Genomic DNA, 13,709 nt, shown 5'->3' with positions numbered 1-13,709 from the left:
AGTGAATCTGCAGTAATGTAATACAGAGCTGAGTATGTCCTACAACATAAGTGGCAAAGCTGCAAAATTTAGGATAAGATATTCTTTACAAGCGTGTAAAAACTGAAAAGTATTTCTTTAAACAAAGATAGTATGTTTATGGACTGTGAAAACCAATTTCAAATCTCAGCATGCTAAAAGGCAGCACTGAGGAACTGATGACTCCCAAAGAAAATACTCAGTATTACCACATGTGCCCACTCCACAGCTCTTGTCATTCCCTGAAGAGATGGAGTGTGTTCATAATGGATATCATCTGTGGGGAAATTTAGCATCCTGTTTCTGCATTACGCTTGCAAAGATCATAAGCCTGTATTTCCCGGCTGCCAAAGGACAACAGGAATAAGGCCTCCTCGTAACAGGCTAACATGAAAAACCTGTTTCAAAATGGTTTTGCAATATGCAACACGCTCAGGTACAAAAACAGAATGGCAGCTCATGAAATGTATTCTGCAGGGCCTGACAAAAGCTGAATGGAAACCATATGCAATACAAGAAAAATGGATTTATAGGGTAAAAAAAACACCACAGCCACACTAGCTTTTGCAGTGTTTTGGGATCTCCAAGAGTATCTCCCTATTCTGTGCTAAGCACTGAGTAAGCATTTCCATATGAGCACAGGGGCTTTACCATCAGAACGACAACAATTATTCTTGCCATTTCAATGATATCTTCTGATGATACGTAAACACAAAACAACACTGCTGTGAATAAAACCAGTGTTAGTAATATGCCTGAGCCTACCATTTATTATGGATGCCTTTCGCACTGTGTACTGAAATGGGTAAGCTACAGATTCCGGTACCAAAGACTGAGGCCGACAGCCCAGCAAAGCAAGGCAGATTTATCCCTGATGCATTTCTAACACACGCTCCTGCCAGAGCAGTCACAACTTGGGGAGGACTTGGGAAGAGAAGGAGATGCAGAACACTGACAGCTACACTCGTGTATAACACGAGTGAGGCGAGTCAAAGGTAATTGGGTGGAAAGGAAGCTGATGCAACCTGACCGACCTGCTGCTCCTGCTGAGGACATCTGAGGCCTCGTCCTGGTCTGTAGCAAATGTAAAGGGTCATAATGCTTACTGAAAAGCGTTTGCATGTGCTTTCTCTGAACTTCTGCATGTGAGCACCCAGAGCTCTATTACATGACCCATTAGATCACTGGTAACCCCCAAACACTTCTGAAGTCATGCAGTCAAGGATAAAGGAAAAGACAAACCGAACTGGCAAAAGAGAGGACCTGCATCACCTGTGAATTTTACTTGTTTGATAATCCAGTGACCTGGAAGAACACACAATGTCCTGCTAGCTCAAAAATACATGGTGCAAACTGAGGGAAAAAAATGCAAATTAACCACAGACTTCAAGAATCCAACAGCACAGGTAACTTCAGGCCAGGGTATGAAAAAAAAATCACAGAAACTGACGAGATAATTTTTAGAAGTTATTTTTTGACCTCACTGCTTGCAGCTGGGCAACATGTAATTAGGAAGCAGAATGCACGACCATAACACTGAACTGTAAAATAAGCTGTGAGAAAGTTCCTGCAAGCAGTTAGGTATTTGAAGATAAATAAATAATCCGGTCACAAAGTAAACTTATAAAGTTAAATTCAGACCTACAGTAACACATCCCAAGCCTGTTCACACACTGTCAGTTGCTGATTTAGGCACAAAACTACAAACTCTGGCTGTATGTGAGAAAATATGGGAACGGGGGGGTTGACAGAAGTCAGACTTAATTCTTTCCGGAGTTTAGAATCTCACATACTGTGCTACAGCTAAATGGTTACTTCTCTAGACAGCAATTCAGTACTTTTTGTAGTTACCTTTGATCAATCACGTTACTTACTCAACCACGTGTAAAGCATTTATTCTGTCTTGCCAAAAACTTAATATATTATTTACCATCCCCTTTCTGAACCAAAACCATACAGCCTTATCAATTATTGATAGAGAACTAGCCGTCTAGGCAATTCTTGTGAGATGGTGAAGCAAAGAAAAATAAAAAAAGGAAAACTGGTATAAGTAACCAACTTACTTTGCTTGTAATGAAGCCAAAGCATCTGAGAACTTGTTGCTAAGAAATAAATCCAGAGCTGCCATGCACTCATGCAATGCCGTGTTGAGGTCTGATGTTGGTGACCTGCCAGAAGAAGAGAGAATAAACTCAGCACATCTGTTCTCCTTCTACCAGCGCATTACTTCTATATCTCAACTTCCCATCCTCAGTGCTAGCCTTCCCATTGCCTTCCTAATTCTTGCAATTTTATGAGCTCATTTCGCATGAACACAGAAGCAATGGGTGACAACACACGCTTTGACTGGGTGTAAGGCTCACAGAGACGAGAGGTTAGTTACTTTGACTGACGCTTTCTTAAGGATGAGATGTTTCCAAACTGCATCAAATTATTATATTGCCTGCTGCTGGAACAGCTGCTTTAGTTCAGCTCACGTTCAGCTTGGTTCCTGCCCCACAGACTGCTACAGACTCACAGGTTGGCTAAAATTTCACATTGTGCATGCTCCCGGGAACGTCACTGTCCTTACAAAGTGATGCTGCACTCAAACAAAAAACTGCTGCTGCATCTAAGAATTCGGAAGATTATCTTTGTGGCTTAGTCTGACCGTACTTTTCTCCTTCACAGCATTCAGATGTCAGCCTGACCTTTCACGGGGGTTCTCAGCTGATCTTTGGGTTACTGGCAATGGGATAAGACAGGCCAGCTGAAAAAAATTGGCCCAACTTCCTCACCATCAGAACTGCTGGACAAAAAACCACAGAAAAAAACAAATTAGACCTTGCACTAACAAAGTTAAAGTAACCTGGTCAGTGTCAGGACAGCTGAAACATCTGCATCTAATGATCAAAGAGCTATATTGCATTAATATGTCATATCCAAGTCTGTACACAAAATTACCCCAACAAAATTAAAAAAAAAAAAAATCCTCATTGGGTTTCTGACTCCACCAGCTCTGATTGGAACTGTCTTGTGACCTGAAAACTACGTTACTTTATTGAAAAATGGCAAAACAGACAGCCTGCTGAAAGGAACACCAGAAAGCAAAATCCTGGTATCCTCTTAAGGAAAAAAAGATAGGGGAGCACAGAACAAACAGATAGCATCAGTAATAACCGCTTCAGCTGCGTTTCAGTTTTGACTTTATGAATAACGACTGCAAAGAAGAAAGGGCAAAATTATACACAGGAAAATCAGGATCATAAATTTGAGCGGAACATCACACGACGCCGTTCACAGTGGCTGCTGTCTTCACACTTGAGATATGCTGCAAATCGACCTGCACCCAGGAGACTCCCCAAGTGCTTTGCAAACATTGATTAACCAAGTCTTGGCATCCGCCTCGCGCAAAATGCAATATCACGTCTGCCCATCTTCTGGAAGCTATTCTGAGCCTCGCTTACCGTAATAACTAAAACTTTGCCAATTATTGCTTGCGTGTATTGCAGTTTTTGCATGCCTTTTTAAACCTGTGGCCCTGAAACAAACAGCGTATTTAGAAGTGCATAACATGTAATTTCTTCTGCTTTAAAATATTTAGACTAGCAATATTTTTATCTGTTTTTGTTTTGATGTGTTTGCCTCCAGCAGGGAATTACAAATCAAACCCCACTCAATACAAACAAACCTTTTCACGGTACTCCTTTTAAAACAGAAAGATGATTAAAACAAAAACCAAAAAACCACAACACGCTGTGGAAGCTCAAAGCACAAACAAGATGCACTGATTACTTGGCATCTTTGCAGTATAAGAATTATTAGCACAGTGCCACCCCCAGCAGCATCAAAACCCAAGTTGTGCACCTCCCCGGTGCTCCAGGGAAAGCAGACATTTGATGTAGCTCCCAGGTAAAGGGCTCCTGACCTGGACTAGGGCACACACCTCCCATCAGTGCTACAACTTATCGCTTATAGCTGTAAAGAGGGAAAAAAAAGACAGACTTCCAACTCGAAAACGCCGAGCCTTTTAGCAAAGTGATTAGTCATGCTTCAGCGAGCGGGCTGCGGATCCTCTCCTGCTTTCCACTGTAAGACCAGAACCACCCCTACCCCAGAGGGGAAGCCGGGAGCCCGGCCACCTACCTTTCCATCAGCCCTCCGGTGTGCTCTGACATCCTCACCCGCACTGCGCCCGCGGGGCGGCCGGGCAGCAGCACCCAGCAGCGGCAGGCACCGGGCGCTGCTCCGCGCGCGCAGGGCAGGGCAGGGCGCCGAGCATCTCGCTGCTCCCCGCGCGGAAGCCACCCTGCCCCACGCGAGGGGCAGGCACCGCCGGGCACCGCTGCTCTGGAAGGTGCTGGTAGCTGCCAGCCTTCGCTGTGGTCTGCAGAGCTGTCTGAAACGAGCGGCTGCAGCGGCTGTCTGTCACTCAACGCAAGCGAGGCAGAAGTCGAGCATCCCTGTAATCAGGGATCCAAATCAATGACAATTACTGCACACAGCAGAGGACCACACCGGAAGCCTGTGAGCCAGGAGGGAGAGTCAAATGAGGCCGGGCGAAACGCAGGAGAACTGAGGCATGGATTGCTGCGAACGCAAGGAGCAGACAGGTGAGAGAGACAAGAAAGTGCTTCTTCCCGGCAAGGAGTCTCCACAAAACGGGCTTGAGTCCACAGCCAAACTGCGGGCTGCTGGGGGCTCCCAGAGCTTTGGGAGGCACGGAGGTTTTCATGGAATCACAGAGTGGTTTGGGTTGGAAGGGACCTTAAAGATCACCTAGTTCCAACCCCTGGCCATGGGCAGGGATGCCTCCCAGCAGCCCAGGTTGCCCAAAGCCCCATCCAGCCTGGCCTTGAACACCTCCAAGGGATGGGGCATCCACGGCTTCTCTGGGCAGCCTGTGCCAGGGCCTCACCACCCTCTGAGTAAAGAATTTCCTCCTTGTAGCTAATCTAAACCTACCCTTTCTTAGTTTAAAGCCATTCCTCCTTGTCCTAACACTACACCCCCTGACAGAGTCCCTCCCCAGCTTTCCTGCAGCCCCCTTTAGGTACTGGCAGGCCGCTGTGACGTCTCCCGAGAGCCTGCTCCCTCAGCCTGTGTTCATAGCAGAGGTGCTCCAGGCCCTTGATCACCCTTACGGCCTCCTCTGGACTTGCTCTAATACGTCCATGTCCTTCTGGTGCTGGGGGCCCAGAGCTGAACGCAGGCTCCACGTGGGGTCTCACGAGAGCACAGCAGAGGGGCACAATCCCCTCCCTCACCCTGCTGCCCACGCTGCTTTTAATGCAATACGTTTTTTTACACAGTCTTTGTAAAATTCTCTCTTTAGAGTCATGCAAAATGGGTTGGCATAAACAATTGAACCGGTGGAGTGAGCTCATCTGGCTGATTTTGTCCAAAATAAAGCAGTGTATGCTCCCCAGCTGCTTTGCTGGCACATCGGCAGCGCTGGTCCTGGACCCGAGGGCAGCAGCTGCAATCGGCAGCAGCGCCGAGCTCGCTCACCAAGACAGCTGGACTGGACAAGTTGTTCAGTTATGATCTAATTTATCTAAGTTAGTTTCTCCAAGAGCATATTACCTAATGTTAAAAATTATATGTCCTCCCTCCTGTACACGGTCCTATTTGTTAGATTACACGCAGCAATACTGAAGATGTCAGCTGCTGAAGGAAGACCCAAAAAACGATAAACAAGCAGATGATAGTTTCAGGAAGGTACTCTGAGACATTAACACACCTGATTAAATCTCTTGCTGTTTTATGACATCCTGTACAGGAAAAGCCTGTGCTGCATTTGGTATAAAAATTATCCTAATAGAGCCACAGGCTGCCCCTTTAATGGCTCCTTACAAGTCTGTAACAGCAGCACATACCTGGGCTACAGCCGGAGATAAAAGACATCGCTGCTTTTTTCTCCACTTGGGAATAACTACTAATTACCACTCACAATTAACCAAGGTGCTTCTACGCCATGATCCTGAGCTACTCTACGAGGACTGTTCATCATTTTCACTAGCTGTTGATCCACTATCTAGCTGATGTTGTATGGCCAAAATTGTCCTTTAGAGCTTTGTATGGTGAGGGCTCTGCCTGTCCCTGCCAAGGTCTTCAGGACTTGAGCTGGCTGGTTTTCCTCTGAGCATCACTTGTCTGGTAACAATTACAGACCTTCAGCGTGCAACTCTTCCGCCACACATATCCATGTTTTCTTTAAACTAAAGGAAACAAACCGAAGAAATTAAGATCAGGAACATCTCCACGTTTAGGCTCTTTTCTCCTTGGTTTTAAAAGCTTCTTTCCATTTCCTGATTTTTTGGCTGCAGGTCTTGTAAGGACAATCATATGGTTCTCATTGTGGCCTGACTATTTGTGAAATCATCGTTCTCTGCCCTAGGGACCACAGCTGGGGTGCTTCACGAATCACAATTCCAGTATATCCCGTGGCTTAATGTAAGACCTGGTCCCACTGCACTGCATCCCCACCGCCTCTACTCAGAAGCACAATTACTCAGGACATCTTAGGCAACGCTCTTTTTGCTTAAACATCAAATCCTTCTGACACTAACAGCAACACTGAATGAAATATATAAGCAAACTAAGCAAAATTAAATCCCTGAATCTTAATGAAAAGTAACGTGTTCTCCAAAGTACAAGAACCAGGATGTTTTGCATAGACAAAACAAGAGAGGGGGAGATTTTTTGGAGCATGGGGGTTATGGTGTTTCTGCACAGGTTTTATTTTACTGTGTGTGATGTTCACTCATTTCTTACTGTAGGTTTTCAGCACATATGCTGATATGACTTGTCATTGGCTTTATGGATTTCTTTAATAAAAAGAATCTTGAAACTCGTGTTCTACAAAACGCTGAACTACTGACCCATCTGAACTCAGTATTTATCCGACCTTTGGAATTAAAAAAAAAAAAGTTAAGTCTGAGGTTTGTGCCTACAAACCTTTATAATAATGCTTTTGATAATAATTCAAGAGCTCCTTCAATATTGCGAAACGCCGAAAGCAAGTTAAATCAATCATACCCAAAAACACGGGCACATTTCTCTGCCAAATCTACATTATCTGTGCACGTCAGTTTAGGTTATGTGCATGGATGCCTTAATTTGGAGGGGGAGAATAAGAAATAGAGTTGAGCACAACTGAACTGCCCGGTCCTTGATGGAAACCACCCCAGAGAGGACCAAGTGCCAGCGACTCGGTAGCCACCTCTTCTCCCCACGACCAGGAGACTCTGACCCAGGGAGCAGTGGAAGCGCCCCCTCTTTTCACAAACAAATGAAGTCACTAACACAAAAAACAAGTGAGAGGCAAGATCAGACAAAAGCATACGAGGGAAAGATTATCTTCCAGTTCCAAAGGAACGTCAGAGCAAAACCTCTGTAATCATACTGGGGACCTTCTGTCGCAGGGCTTGCACAGCATTAGCACAATTGTGCTCAGTAACTGAGCACCGCCTTAATCTCAGCCGGAAACATCAGCAGGGCGACTCCAGCAAACACCAGCCTGGGTTCTGCCTTGACTGCTGCGGTAACTCCGCGGTGCAGCACAGCTGCCTTCTGCTGCTGCTCTTCCACCAAAGTATTTCTGCAGCCAGCAGGGACTGCTCGGCACACGGCCTTGCTGCGCCGAAGGCAAGGAGCACGTCGCCGTTCATCTGAAGGGCTACAGATTCAGCTCACAAGTTTGTTCAAGCAACTGTGATGTATGTGCTCGGATCTGATTTAAGACACCTCCAACACAAGAACACAGCTTGGCTTACTGACACGCCGGGTACCCTTCCACTGCACGCCTTCAGAAACACCACCGCTGACTGTAGGATTACTGCCACGACACCACTTCCCATTGCTGGCGTGCTGGATAACCATAAAGAAGTTAGGAGGTAACAGAGGACACTTGGGGTCACTTTCTCTTGCCTGTCCGCGTTTGCCTCGTCTTTTCCAAATGGATGACTTCTTCAAGCAGCACTGTGTGACAAATGTTTTGATCCCGAGACTGAAAAAGCCTCTCCATGCAAAGAAAACAAAAAGCACATCACTCGGGAAGAATCCTTTTTCTGTTTTGCAAACAGCTCCAAAACCACACGAGATCAGAAACAATCTGCTCCATTACCATGAAAACAAGAACCAGTATGCAGGTCTGGTTAATAATTTGTTAGCATTCAGTTTTCAGACAATGCACAAACTTTTTCATAATTTGAAAGCAAATAAGTTTATGCAAGAAAATTAATTCTACCATACCCCTTCCTGATCTGTGTGCCAAGCGAGAAATACCTCAGCGTTCATCTTTGTGCTCCTGAACACATTTCTGGCCTGTGACTAACACTCCCGGGTGCTGCAGAAATGTCACTGCTTCTACCAACAGCACAGCGATTGGAAAGGTTTGAATATTCATGTTCTCCAAATATTTTGTATGGAAACACAAACACAATGCAATTCTGCAATTCGAGAGACCTTAGTCAGTACTCCAAGCTGCGCACGGACCATGACACAGTTCTTTTCCGAGGCTAACTCAGCTCTGAAAGCGCCAGGCTGCTGGTGCCTCAGCAACATTGGAAGCCTTCTGTTAAAAATACACTCGTGCTTTTGGCTCTCACGTTTCAGAAAAAGCTCACGGAACAATGGGATGTGGCAAAGCAGTCCCGGGAGAGGAACAAAGTCCAGCAGATCGGCAGACTTCTGTTGTGCCCTCGGTCCCACCACTGTTTAACTTGCACCGAGCAGGATCTAGGTTGCATTACGTTGACAGTTCTCATCCTGTATTTGAACAGGCAAACAATGCAGTAAATTCATTTAGATAGATTTGTTCAGACAAATGAAAAGGATTGGTGTCACTTTTGCGGCTCCCCTTCCGTGAGCAGGAGTGTTTTACTGCCACAGCTGCTTACGGAGGGCTAAAGGCAGCGCTGGGGGAGATGAGTCCCAGTTAGTCGAACTGCCTGCACCAAACACAACGAGAAAAAATTAAGATCATCAACCCAGCCTCCTAAAGCTGCACTAACCGGCTGGAATGCACAAAGAAAAATCAGCTCACACAGGGTCAACATTAAAAGAAAACAAATACATGCAGCATTACAGGAATTTACAGGAACACTGCAACTAAGAGTGAATTTTCACCTGTAAATCAGTCTGTGTTAATGCTTAACAACTTTTACCAGCTCCTTTTTATCAATTCAAATACTCTACAATTGTTGACACTTTGAAGCACAAATGCAATTCACATTATGGCTTTTTTTTTTCCAAGTGTTTTAAGGTATTTCGACAACCTTATAATACCCATTTACTTATTTCCCCAAATCCTCTAATGTCTCAGTTTTACTGGCTGTGGTCACCCTACACCTCTGATGTACTTATTCTGAATTTTTAAAGGCCCAATCCTGTTCATATCAAAACTGATGAGAATTCAACAAGAGCTGCACTAGACCCCTGTCTTGCAATAGTGTTGAGCACATCTAGGTACACACCGCACACACACACACACAAAAAAGCTTTTGTAAAATGCAAGTTCACATCTGCCACGTTCATCATAAGAAGCCAGGAAATATCCATTAATTTCGGTTTTTGCAGTGCAAGATCAGGCTAGAGGTCTGTGATGTTACTGACATAAGATCCAGCAGGAAGTGAGGGAGCGATATTGGAGAATATTCACTTTTGGTTGAATTCTCCACTGCCTAACAATAACCAACTGAATAAAGAGTGATTGGTGGGTCCCAAAATAGTTACCCATACATCCTATTTTAGCATTTTGCAAAGTCTGGTTTGTACTTTTTCATGTTGGCTTACGCTCCAGCTCTTTCAGACTTCAATGAGATGAAATATATGGAAGGGATAAAATACACATTTTGGCCCAAAACGCATTCTTCCGGCAGTATTTATTCTGAGCTGCAATGTTTTGTTTGTTTTGTGTTAAAAATATGCAAATCTTTTTCAAAATGAACTACCCAGTCATGTTTTATTGCAACTTAAAAAAAGAAACCATGTTTTTGTTCCAATTCCATTGCTGAACTGCTTTATGCTCTCATCAAAATTATGTATAGGAATGACACAAAAAAAAATTCGGACAAATAGGGGATTTTTGCTTAGCCTTTCATCATTGCTTTACATGAAATTTCAGGGCATATTTCCCTGAAAGCTTCCAATAAACTGACTTTGTGTTTGAGAAGTTATCTGCAAAGCATACTTCATGGTACCTTGGCCAATAACAATGCCACATTCTCTCCAATTAAATAAAAATTCAAGCACAGTACTTCAATACAACCCTTTTATAATTCTCTTGAACCTGAGAATTGAATCAATACCCAAGAACAGAAAAAAAAAGCACTAGTAGCAAGTTTTCTTGGCACTCAGTGCTTCTAAAGCCATTTTGAACATTATTCTTAGGCACAACTGCCTCAAGAGGCAGACAGTTATTATTCTCCCCATTTCACAGAGTGCAGAAACAACTGAGAAAGTTACACGAGGATTGAAAAAATCAAAAGCAGGGATGATTTGGGACTCGGAATCAGAGCAGTCTGGGAACTTTCTGGCATTTTTTCCATTTCTGACAGGAAACAGACACTGGTCAAAATAAAAAAAAAAAAATTGACACAGATGTAGTGAGAAGATTTCACCAATTCAGGAAAACAATTTTATTCAGAGCCAAAGAGAAAGAAAGTAAAAAGCATGTGCAAGGTCTGTAGCGTGTTCTGATTTAAATTCAAGATTTAAGCCATTAAGCCAGGTATATCTGAATGGCCACCCTGATATTCAGATTATCTTTTCACTATTGCTTGTCCACAAAAGACAACCGAAATTTTGCTTATTATCAAAGTGAAGACAAAAGCTGAAAATTTGCCAAATGGGAGGTCATTTTCCATCACCCCTATAAAAAAAAAAGGCATTTTGTTTTAAGTTCCAAGCAGTCCACTAGACCATCACGTCCTCCAAACATGACCTAATAATTTCACTCTGTTCCCAAAACATGTCCAAAACCTAAGAAACCACAAGCTCAGCCCTACAAAAGTATTTTCTAGGATCTTCAGAGTGGTTTTAAAGGAGCAGTTTTGAGTAAAATGGGAAGTATAATATGAAAATAGCAATATGTTTTTCCAATAATTAGCAAATGCCTGAAACGTAATACAACTTGTTTTCAGCACTTTGTAGTACAGTAACTGAAACATCTGAAGTACTCGACATCCCAGTGCAATTCCAGGCTGGAACACGACAGCTGATTCCAGTAGATGGAGCTACAGAAAGGAGATGAGGACCCAGCACCAAGTTCTCCACAGCTTCACCAGCACAGACTGACTTTTGGGACAACCTGCCCAAACCAACACCACTCAACAAGCTGCTGCTGCTTCTGAGCACTTTTGCAAACATCCTTCTGCACGTTCAAAACATCCTGAAGTGCCATGAAGACAGGGTCGCAATCTCTCAGTCTTTGCTCCTGCTATTATCAGTACAAGCACAAGACCTGGAAGCACAGCAGTCTTTCAACAATGTCATTTAATATCATCGCTGCAACCATATGTATGACCTAGCTTTCCTCACAGAGAATAAAAAAAAAATAAATATTGGTCCTTTAAAGAGTTGTTGAGATAGAACGTGACACCAATGCTGTAGAAAGCTTTTTATACATACACGTACAACTTTGGGTCAACAGCAGGTCCAAGACGGCCTGTGGCTTTTAATCCTACAGGAGTTTGCTGCTCTAAGGGCCAGCAGACCAGCTACCGCCACTCTCAGCAGTAATTCTGACTAACGTTAATACGGACGCCAACAAAAAACGAGCGCAACTGTATAGCTTATATAATCTAAAATGCAGGAAATGTTTTCTGCCATGGTTTCTGCAGACCAATTAAAGTCTCAGACTGATGCTGTTTGCAACATTAAAACACGAGAAAAGCACCCAGGAAGAGACAGAGCACAAGACCTCTTCGACACTTCTCCAAGAGCCACAAATGGACCCTCTACTGCCCTTCTGAGCAGAGAAAGGCTCTCCAAGAACCGCAGCCCTTCAAGTTTTACCCCACGCAGACCATAAAGCAGATCGCTTCAGAAGTCATGTCAAACAGGGAAGCCATGAACAGGCCTTAATGCACCTGCCTGTAAAATTCAACGTGTCGTCACCATCAAGGAAGAACGTTATTTGCACACTGATTCAGCCCGTGTAGGAACAACTCCCTCAAAGGCACACAATGGAAGTTTATGTGTTTTAGGGGCAGCGGGAGTGCACACGTGGAAGGGCCGAGGGAAGGGATCCACCTGCGGCTGGCTCCTGCGGGTTGGTGGCAGGGGGCTCTGTGGTGGCTCGGGGTGACTCGGTCCTCCGGGCTCTCCCACAGACTTCAGAGGCCGAAATCGCCCCGCTCTTGAGTAAGACGGCGAAGACAAAGTTAAATTTGCATGCAGCTACTGCAGGACTGCAAGCGCAGGTATGTAATTTGCTTAGACCTCCTACGCAGAAAAAAAAAAAAGTACCTACAAGAGCAAACCGCCTTCTGCCCCTTCGGTGGTCCCCTTCGAAGGGGGGCAGCAGCAGGGAGAACTTCATTCCCCAACCATGCCACAGCCCGTCCCGGCCGCCCCTTATCCCCCCCCCTAAGCCGGCACGGGGCCGTCCCGAGCCCGCAGCGCCGCCCCCGGCCGCCCCCCGGCCCCCTCAGCGCCGCGGTGAAGGCGGCTCCCGCGCCCCGCCTCAGCCCCGCACCTGCCGCCCGCCGCGCGGGGCTCCATGGAGGCGGCGGCGGCCCCGGCTGCAGCCGCTATGGTAAGAGAGGGAGGCCGGAGCCGAGGGCGGCCGCCGCTGGTGCTGCTGCTCCCGCTGGTGCTGCTGCTCCCCGGCGCGGGCGGCCGCCGCAGGCAGCTGGCATGGTGTGGAGCGGCGGCGGGCGGGAGGCTCGGCGCATGTTCGGGCAGGGCCGGGCCGGGCCGGGCCCCGTCGCGGGGCCGCCCCCGCAGGTGAGCGGCTGAGGCAGCGCCCGCCCCGGGGAGGCGCCGTCCTCCCGCTGAGGGGCTGGGGGAGCCGAGGGAGGTCTCGGGAGGGTGCAGGAGTGAATGCGGGGCAGGGGGAGCTCTGAGTGCTGGGAAGGGGGAAGGTGGGCAGGTGAGCGAACGTGGCACCGGCCCCTTCCCCCCAAGGGCACGTTACCAGCTTTTCAATTCAGCTCTAAGTTATGAAGCATTTCCAAGCACAAACTGCTAAGAAATCATGCACTATTACTTAATACACTCTTGGCTAATTAAAAGAGTGGTTTTAAGTTTGTTCTTGCATTATTGATTCCATGGTGGAAGTGGAGTCATTAATTCCTGTTGTGAAGAAACGGGAGCAAAATATAATCCGTATTTCCCAGAGTTTTGAATCAACCAACACCGTGTTAGCGTGCACCCCTGGGAGCTCTCGTAAAGGTGTAGCCCTCCTGCCCCCAACACAAGGTGAGCAGGTTGTACAAAACGAGTAACACCCAGCAGCGCATACAGCTCAAATTTATCAGTTAATGAACAAGTTAAGAGTAATTTCAAGAACAAAGTGAAAAGAAAAAAAAAGACAACAAACTACAGCCCAGTATGGAATACTGACACAACTGTTACCATTAATTGCATATATTATAATCAGCAATCACAGCGGTAACAGTCTGTGGAAGGAAATGAACAGGGGAAAGAAGGGAAAGGTGCACGCAGAAGAGGGAGTGGCAGGACAAACAGAAAGGACGTGGTTG

The 13,709-nt window shown here is 45.7% G+C and overlaps 1 protein-coding gene across 2 annotated transcripts in view; it reads right to left on the bottom strand.

Annotated features, from left to right (window-relative positions):
• The window catches only part of TTC39A (tetratricopeptide repeat domain 39A), a 46,229-nt gene extending 33,289 nt beyond the window's left edge, over nucleotides 1–12,940 (bottom strand). Inside the window, exons 1-2 of one of the 2 annotated variants that reach the window (XM_080603306.1) lie at nucleotides 12,701–12,940; nucleotides 2,082–2,186 (exon numbers count right to left, since the gene is read on the bottom strand). In XM_080603306.1, the coding sequence (XP_080459432.1) occupies nucleotides 2,082–2,186; nucleotides 12,701–12,726 (131 nt within the window). In that variant the 5' untranslated portion in view covers nucleotides 12,727–12,940. Of the gene's footprint in view, nucleotides 1–2,081; nucleotides 2,187–12,475; nucleotides 12,585–12,700 lie in introns of those variants that run through there. The other variant, XM_080603307.1, reaches the window with a different exon arrangement.
• Between the last annotated feature and the right edge of the window lie 769 nt (nucleotides 12,941–13,709).

The sequence above is a fragment of the Anser brachyrhynchus genome (assembly GCF_964034855.1).
Source record: "Anser brachyrhynchus genome assembly, chromosome: 8".
In the NCBI taxonomy this organism is placed as follows: Eukaryota; Metazoa; Chordata; class Aves; order Anseriformes; family Anatidae; genus Anser; species Anser brachyrhynchus.
Note: the sequence above shows the minus strand (reverse complement) of the source record. Positions and strands in the feature narration are given on the sequence as shown.